Source organism: Triticum dicoccoides, chromosome 3A (genome assembly GCF_002162155.2).
Source record: "Triticum dicoccoides isolate Atlit2015 ecotype Zavitan chromosome 3A, WEW_v2.0, whole genome shotgun sequence".
NCBI classification, from domain to species: domain Eukaryota; kingdom Viridiplantae; phylum Streptophyta; class Magnoliopsida; order Poales; family Poaceae; genus Triticum; species Triticum dicoccoides.
The window spans coordinates 11,130,666-11,139,888 of NC_041384.1; the positions used below are offsets into that span (position 1 = coordinate 11,130,666).

Here is a 9,223-nt window from a genome sequence, read left to right on the forward strand (position 1 = left end):
TTACATTTGTAAAAATGTTCAGTTTTTTCGAAAAAGTTCATGTTTAAAACTATGTCCGCGTTTAAAAAAATTGTTTAGAATTTTAGGATCTTTTTTTATCTCAATCTCGTGTGAAGACAATGCATGTGTGTGAATGATTTTGTCAAGGCCATCTCTTATCGCGGATTGATATTGCTTTTCTGTTTTGATATTCTGATGGTGAGTTTTGCCCATCAATTCAAGAATCGTCGCATCACGCGAGCCTTGAAATTCCATCTCTGAATAGGCGTTCAACCAATAGCAGGCCTATGTCATACATTCTTGACAAGGTTTGCAGATCCATCATGTTGTAATAATCCAAATTCGAATTTGAAAGGATGGTGTACATGTGAGCAATCTGTAGGATTTGTATCCAGAATGATAGGGACATCCTCTGACTTTTCTGGCGCAGAACTTATATTTCATCGGTGAAATTAATTAGCATCCTCCGTCACTATTCTCTAGGACAGATTTAGTTGCAATGTTATTTTCTCATTTTTAATTTGGCACTTTCCGTCCGAATTATCTAGGTCGTACAGGATTGTAATTGCCATTGTCATACTCTACTTGTCAGACTACCCATAGCGGGGTTAGACTAGTAACATGCATATGTTACTAGTCTATATTACTATTTCTATAGTGGAGAGTAACATATGTGTGATGCCATACAACATTTCATTTATTAGATATAGACTCATTTTGTCTTGGTATGTGTGATGTTACCCATAGCATGAGTAACTAGTTATGGTACTCAATTCATCTCTCTCCTCATTAAATTGTTGTCACGTAAGCAAATTTGTTAAGTTGAACCCTATGTTACTGCTGAAATTACTCCCACCATGGACATTCTCACTCACTATCGCGATTCTCTAGAAGAAATTCAGTTGTACTGGCCTTCTCCGATTTTAATTGCATGTCAGGAACACTCTGGAAGTCAACACTCCAGAAGCCAGCAGCATGCCACGGGAGTTAACACTACTAGTTGTTGGTTAACCATCCTTTTTGGTACGGCTAGCTAGGACTAAATAGGAACCATGTACCCTCTTCCCTATTGATATGACGATATCCATTTATTAGTCCCAACTGGTGGTTGGGGAATCTACTTTTAGGAATCCGAATGGTTTCTTTCAGAATTTAGTTAGTTATATAACTATGACTGAAACAATAGACTCGTTCTTCCTATTCCCGAGCTGATATGGCAATCGAAACTGCTCTACGTACGATTCTTTTTTATCGGACGCTGGTACGACCAGACAACAGATGCTATGGCCCAGAAACTGGTAATCTATGATTTGTCTCTAATCGTACCGAGTGTTGGACGGAAATTCATCGTACGTATAGCAAGGTTCTATGACAATATTGCTTGTGCTTTTGTCGATATGGGAAAAATATTTGTTTCATAACTATTGCTTGTGCTTGATTGCAATTGTCCATGCTAAAAATTATAGGAACATTTTTTTGTTGAATAGTTAAAATAGTAAAGCTTTCAGAGGTTCCAAAAGTATTGGAGGAAAGGACCTAGCTGGACCAAGAGGAGTCGATTACTGCATGGACTATGGCGGACATCACAATGTTGAGCCAGAATAGTAGTTGAGCATAATATATACTGGTCGAGTAGAAGCACCATTTTACAGTTTAGGTCACGTTGGTTATATATTGCAATTTTGGAAATAAAGTAAGCAAACAATTGGAACTGATGAGTTGCCCTTCAGTTCCTAAACTATAGCTGGTCCGCTGCTGCCTTGTTCCATTTAACCTCTGAAACCCATCTCCTTCCTGCCCTATAAATACATAGCCAGATAGGTAGTCCCGCATCACCTTTTCAAAGTCTTTGACCAAGTGACATAGTCTTCTGGAGTCGGGGAAAAAGTCGAGTACCATGATCGCTGAAATGGATGTGGACAGCGTTGCAGGATACTTCAGAAGCAAGAGCATCCTCATCACCGGTTCAACAGGCTTCCTAGGAAAAGGTATGTGTTCATGCATGTCACCCACTACCTTTCAGGTCAGGATGTGCCGTGCATGTGTGGTGATCATCTGGAGGCTTATATGTTGGTGTTTCATGCATGATTTATGTTTAGTGCTTGTGGAGAAGATACTGAGGGTTCAGCCAGATGTGAAGAAGCTCTTCCTCTTAATTCGGGCCCCAGATGTTGAATCTGCGAAGCTTCGTATTCAAACTGAGGTGAAATATATTCGTTTTCAGCCGTTCTCCTATAGAATTGTACATTTGTTGTGTCTAATACTTAAACAATGTCGATTAAATTTTATGGAAGTACGCTTGTCCAGCCAATAGGCCATCTTGGGCCTTGTTCGGATTTAGTATAATTTTAGTTTGCTCCCCACCAGTATATTGTTCTAACTTGAGATAAATACATGTAACACACAAAATATTACATTGAATCCAAGCAGGGCCTTGGTTTGCACACTCAACTCCCAACCCCCAATCTTAGGGTACACATATACTGACTTCTCTTTCGGATGGCGCTCACCAATTTCGATTCTAATATTTAGTACCAATAGGTACTGGATTTTCTTCTGAATATGCCTTAAAAGCAAACAAAATAATGGAATGTGCACATCTAGCTATTATCTAATTCTGCATATTCCTATCTGCTTTCCAACAAGGAATGTTTGTACCAGCCGTTGGTCAAGGAGGAAGCTCCAACCTTCATGCCATGCTGCAACCTAAACACTGGGGCAAGCAGCATGTACATGATGCATCGGCATGCATAAAAAGAAAAGTGTGATTATATTGCAATTAATTCAAGCGTGTGTTTACTATCCTTTCCTGCATGTCAAGATCACGCTGGCTAAAGATGCATGTAATGTGCTCTTGCTGGCTAAAGCCAAATATGTTGTTTAATGCTAAGGAAAATACCTAAAGTTTGAAAACTGTGAAAACTACTTGTTTGGTCTATCCATAAGATTAATTCTAAAACTGAAATGTACCATTAAAAATTAAACATAATGAACCGGGTCATTTCCATGATGTCAACATGTATGGGCTTGCGAGTAGAGGGGAAAAGGCCGATATGAATATGACAGAGACAAGTAGAGCATGCTTCAGTTAAGCTACTATGAAATCGGTGATAAACTGAAAATTTAAAATAGATGTCTTTTAAGAATGTGAGTAGTCCAAATTTTTTTGGAGGGATAGAGGATTTTGATTCTAGAAAGTGGGGCTTTTCCATTCAAAACCTTTCAGGTACTCGGTGCAACCGTCGGTTTAAAGAAAATCAACTTATTAGTTCTTAAGACCGTGCCAAGAGATTAACTTTATATTTCCTTTTTAAACTAGTCGACGGGGTTTAGCCAAGGTTTTACACGACATAGGGTTGCCCATATAGTCATTGTTCCACTCGTAGCTGATAAGTGGGATCTACCCTTCGTAGAATTCTCATTGGCCATTGAAGTAGTGGTCCTCCCTTATGCACAGTTCTCAAAAATTAAAAGTTAAGGGCATGTCCTTTCGGGTATTAAAAGATTAAAAGCGTGCCAAGATTCTTTTTTTAAATGAGAACAACTATTTAGGTATATAGCATTTCCCAATGAACTTTTGGTATTTTTAGGTCACAGGGAGGGAGATCTTTCGTGTGTTGAAAGAAAATCATGGTGCAGGGTTCGATAATTTCATTGAAGAAAAGATTTGTCCTTCGGTCGGAAATATCATGAAAGAGAACTTTGGATTAGACAATTCCCAATTGAAAGAATTCTCCAAGGATATAGACATCATCATCAACGGGGCAGCGACTACAAATTTCTTTGAAAGGTATGATGTGTTTATTGCTTGCAGAGTTTTTACATACTCCCTCCAGTTCTCAAATGAGTGAAGTTTTAGATATTCCTTGAGTCAAAATAAAGTTTTGACGAGGGATATCATCTTAATTATTTTATTTGTCAATTATATATATTATATGTATATATTATGTCAAAATGTATTTCTTGAATATTTTATTTTTTGCGCACTATATACATACAATGATATCTACTATTAAAGAGGAATGTGTACATCATCGTCGTTTGCATGCAGCCATTAATCCGAAAACAATTTGGAAACTGAGTGCCGAATCAATTAGAAAGTCAAGCCATTAATGCAATTAGTTAGCCAGCCAGTTAATTATCTGCACAATTCATTAGGTCCATATAAATAGAGACCTTTTTTCGCACGGAATCAATTTGGAAACCAAGTTATTAATGCAAATAATTAATTATGTAGTTAGTTAACTAGATCTCCAGATAATTAGAAGTAGGGAATATTTTCCAACTTTAGTTTTCCTAATAGTCTGCCCGGTCCACTTTCTAGCTATTGTTTCCAAAACTTCATATAATCTAGCACGCCACATGTCACCACTTTTCAAATATTGTTTCATCCTGGCCTCGCATGCCACCACTTTTCAAGAGCACATGTTTTTAGATTTACACCTTGTTGATTGTGTCAATGTCCAAAAAAGACTTGCTTGTGAACTAAAAGTTGTGATATTATAAGAAACATGTGCTTGAAATAATTGATCAAAATGTGATGCTATTTTTCAGATATGATGTGGCTTTCGACACAAATGTCTTGGGAGCGAAGCACGTCTGCGCATTTGCGAAGAAGTGTCCGAAGCTCAAGATGTTGCTTCATGTTTCAACTGGTGCAAACTCATAAGACTATTATGATCTATGAATTTGTGGTTGGTGGTGTGTCATACATGCTGAAAAATTGAGCTCATTAAGTGATATATTACTTGAACAGCCTATGTAGCTGGTGAAAAAGAGGGGCTAATATCGGAGAAGCCATTCTTGATGGGTGAGACCCTAAGGGTGGGCACATATCTGGACATCGAATCCGAGCTAAATCTTATCAACAAGACCAAGAGAGAACTAATAGCCAACCGCTCAACTGACAAGGTTGTGAGAAAAGCCATGAAGGAGCTTGGCCTCAAGAGGTTAGACACGACTAGAAACATACTTATGCATTTGTACTCTTTTCTACCTCTTGGTATGGTTGTAAACTTGATACATTTGTTACATGTGGACAACTGAATGAAGAGCACGACACTTTGGATGGGCAAACACCTATGTCTTCACCAAGGCAATGGGGGAGATGCTGCTAGAACACCTGCACGAGGGTTGTCCGATGGTCATCATCCGCCCAAGCATCATAACTAGTACTCTCAAGGATCCCTTCCCTGGATGGATGGAAGGAATAAGGTCACAGAAACTCAACATTTGTTTACTATTAACAAAAGTGTACAACCATATGTAATGCTGCACTTTTATCTTTCATAGGACAATCGATACAGTGATTGCCGGATATGCCAAGCAGACCATGTCATTCTTCCTAGCTGACCTGGATTTGATAATGGACGTGGTTAGTAATCTGTTCACAAATTACCAACCAAAATTTGGAACGGAACTTGATTAAGGTACCAAGTGATTAACCAGCCATGAGGTGTGGTCCTGATGGGGGTGGTTTGGACAGATTCCAGGGGACATGGTGGTGAGCGCTATGATGGTTGCCATGGTAGCACACTCGAAGGATCAGCAAGCACATATCATCTACCATGTAACATCATCACATCACAACCCCGCAACCTACGCCATCCTCGCAGATTCGGGTCACCGCTACTTCTTCGACAACCCACCATGCACAGGGAGGAATGGTGAACGTGTGCGACTAAAGAAGATGCGATTCTTTAGGACAACTGCGAGTCTAAGATTGTACATGGCCATCAATTACAAGCTTCCCCTCGAGGTTAGCTTACCATTTCAATGTCGACACATTGATTTCATAGAGCTGAGATGTGAAGGAGATTAATATTATGAGCTCGTGTTGCGATTGATTCGACAGATGCTTCACCTAGTGAACATTACACTCTGTGGTGTTTTCTCACGGCGCTGCAGTGAGTACAACAGGAAATACAGATTCCTCACACTGCTGATCGAGCTCTACGCGCCATACGTCCTGTTCAAAGGACGGTAAGCAACTTTTCAATCTTGTCAAAACATAGTTTCCGTTTTGCTTTTGCAAAAAGAAAATTCTACAAATATTTTGTTACCTAAAATATTGCACTTGAGTTATTTATCAATCTGGTGTAGCTTTGATGACAACAACTTGGAGAGACTAAGGATGGTGAGGAACAAGGATCAAAATAACAATGAAGCCTGTTGGTTTGATTTTGACCCCAGGTCCATCAACTGGGATGACTATTTCTACAACGTTCACATTCCTGGTGTGCTCAAATATATGCAGACTGAGTTACATTCGACTAGCCAAAATTCAAACGATGTTTCTAGGCTTTGAAATACAATAATTTCACTGCTCCCACAAACTTTGTACTAAACCAGCGACAGGTAATGTGGTTCGTAGGGAGTATATTATTTATGCAACACTGGTGAATATGTATTGTACATATTTTGTTAGCTTATGAATTCTATCGATAAAATACATTTCTTGTATCAGCTCTATCCTCTATGTAGTATGTAGTATCAGCTTGTGCATCAATAAACTGCACGTCAGAAAAAAGAATCAAATATATATCTATTGCAATCCATTTGCCATGAGACTCTGATCTACCCGGCGATCCCTCGTCGCTATCCGGCAAGTACTGTTTTCCAAGTGATCGTTTCGGCATGATCGTCGCCGCCGTCTCCAGAATTCAGACCTCACTGTCGCATCATCAAAGCATGCGGATCGGAGACAAAGATGTGCTTTCTAGTAACAAGTTTCCAGACTGAAAAAAGGAAGGCACGACCTACCAGCAGTACAACGCTTTGAATAAAAGTAGAACTGTAGAAGTGACTGATTCAAGTAGAGTCGTAGCGGCTCCCAACCTCCTGCCTCACCTGTTGTTGCTGCTGCTCTTCGGCGGGGGTGATGCCACCATGATCAGCGGGGGTGATGCCACCATGATCAACATCACCAACCATGCGCGCATTCCCTATCAATCTGTCGCTCGCCTAGACCATTGACCACGAACATGGCCGTGACTATGACCATGACCATTGACTTTGAAAAGAAGTTCATGTAATTTTTAAAAAATCAGATAATTCGAAAAAAAATCACAAGTTTGAAAAGTTTCTAGATTTGCAAAATGTTCACGAGATTCTACAAAAATCACAGATTTTAGTAAAAATCCATATTTAAAAAATCATGATTTTGAAAAGTTTATGAGAAAAAAGTTCATATATTCCAAAAAAATTACATGAATTAGAAACAAATTACCAAATTGGAAAAAATAAAAAAAGGAAAAAGAAGAAGGAAATAAGAAAACCCAGCAGGGGAGGTTCGGGGGCCTTGACAATAGCGGGGTTTACTTAGGCATCTCAGCTCTAGTCATCGAAGGAGTTGATGATCCAGCGATCATGGAAGCCATCATATGTGCTTAAAAGAAGACCTACAGATCAATGCCACTATAACTTTCACTAGTTGGTAAAATGCCATTACAATTCTTCCATCCTCCTCTATATCCCATTATGTTAAATTTGAGACACAAATACCCTTGGCTTCCTCCTTTCACCATTCCCTCATGTTCTTCTACCAAACTGACATGCCATTAACTCCGGCGAGCATGGAGCCGTGCGAAAAACAACTTTCAGCACCGACCATGCATACTGTATGGGGCCGTGCGACTTCATGGACGGCACTGGATGGGTTGTGCAACTACTGCAGCCGTCTCCACGTGCCATAGCATCAGCTTCTAGGGAAGCCATCACGGGAGTAGCGGTCGCCGTCGCTAGTGTCGGAGGCGCCCGGCGTAGTTCTTTGAGCAGCGTAGAAGGACACCTAGGAGCAAGCAGCACTGGCCATGGCCCAGCACCGCGTCACTCCGTTGGGCAGGCGTGCATGGGCGCTGGCGTGAATGCCGGCGACACGAGCACGAGGTCCAGCATGTTCGGGCCGCCGGAGAGCAACGACATGTTCCGACCGCTCGACCCGGTGATGCTCTACACGGACCAGTCGCCCTCTCTGAGGATGTACTACGTCCAGCCGCAGCCGTGGGACGTGGTGGAGCTCCATGCCCCGCCACCCTCGCTCTGCACCTCGCCGGCATCGTGCCTCCAAGTTCCAATTCCAAGGCTCCAAGGGCCGCACTCGTCAGAGCCAGCCCGCCGTGGCTCAGCTGGTTCACACAGGTGAGCGCATGCAGGGTGCTTGACAAAATGTCGAGGCCGCTGCAGAGCATGCGGAGACATGGAGAGGACGCCTACGGCCATTGTGCGCGTGTGCTCGGGATCCTCGGAGCTCTTGGATACGGCAACGTTGAAGAGGCTAGAGCTCCACCTTATGTGTGCGCCAGACATGGCCGAATCCTGCTCCTTCTGCATGTGCAGACGACGCCGGAGCTCACCGGACGGACATTGGGCTGGGCCTGCGCGGGAGCGGGCGCACGCGGCGTGCAGCGCGCCATGTGGCGCGACTAGGGAGCACGCGGGCGGGGCAAACAGGATCTCGCCGAGCTCGAGCCCATGGCGGCCATTGTGGCCGGTGGCGACGACGAGATCAGGGAAGAGGCTGGAGGCGTGGGTTGGGACGCGGGAGAAGGGGCAAGGGATACACTGCTACCGGTGGCAACGGCGGCGGCTGCATGGCGACGGCAAGCTCCACTTCGCTGGACGCTGCTAATGGCACGGTTGTTAGTTTGTTAGAAGAGAAGATGAGAGGAGGGTGAAAGCAGAAAGACAAGGCCAAGGGTATTGGTGTCTCAAATTTAACATAATGGCATATAGAGAAGAATGGAAGAGTTGTAATGGCATTTTTCCAATGTGCAGAATTGTAATGGCGTTTTTCCAACTCATGAAAGTTGTAGTGGCATATGTCCAATTAACCCTAATTATACTGGTTATATATGTCCAATTAACCATAATTATACCGGACCCTAATAAACCTAATAAACAGGTTATTGGAGATATTAATCAGAGAAATCATGACAGATCCGGAGCCATCGTTAACGAGATCAAAGCGCGAGCTGCACCATTTACTTGTATCTTTACTTTTGAAGGTCATGCTTCTAATTTTGAAGCACATAGTTTAGCTAATTTTTTTTCTTACTTTAGCTCCAGGGCATCATGTGTGGTCTGCCAGGCGCATGATGTAGTTTCCATCCCACATTCTGTGGATTTTGCCGATGAAATCAGGCTTTTACCCCTAAAAAAACCTGTTGCTGCTTCTTCCTATAACACCGTCATAATACCGTACACCGGTCACTTACGCGTCGGC

At 42.1% G+C, this 9,223-nt stretch overlaps 1 protein-coding gene across 1 annotated transcript; it reads left to right on the plus strand.

Annotated features, from left to right (window-relative positions):
• Positions 1-1,795: 1,795 nt before the first annotated feature.
• Positions 1,796-6,555, plus strand: LOC119266640 (probable fatty acyl-CoA reductase 5). The gene is made up of 10 exons (XM_037547887.1): positions 1,796-1,988; positions 2,100-2,203; positions 3,591-3,790; positions 4,555-4,655; positions 4,757-4,949; positions 5,053-5,214; positions 5,293-5,374; positions 5,486-5,758; positions 5,855-5,982; positions 6,103-6,555. Exons 1-10 carry the CDS (start codon positions 1,898-1,900, stop codon positions 6,305-6,307), a joined length of 1,539 nt encoding a protein of 512 aa, XP_037403784.1. The 5' UTR covers positions 1,796-1,897; the 3' UTR covers positions 6,308-6,555.
• The last annotated feature ends 2,668 nt before the right edge of the window (positions 6,556-9,223 follow it).

What these genes read in the sequence shown, in the direction of transcription:
- LOC119266640 (XM_037547887.1), top strand. Translation starts at nt 1,898, where the DNA reads ATGATCGCTGAAATGGATGTGGACAGCGTTGCAGGATACTTCAGAAGC. An exon ending in GTTGCTTCATGTTTCAACTG is followed by an intron (nt 4,656 to 4,756) that starts GTGCAAACTCAT and finishes TTACTTGAACAG; the next exon opens with CCTATGTAGCTGGTGAAAAA. An exon ending in TGGATTTGATAATGGACGTG is followed by an intron (nt 5,375 to 5,485) that starts GTTAGTAATCTG and finishes TGGTTTGGACAG; the next exon opens with ATTCCAGGGGACATGGTGGT.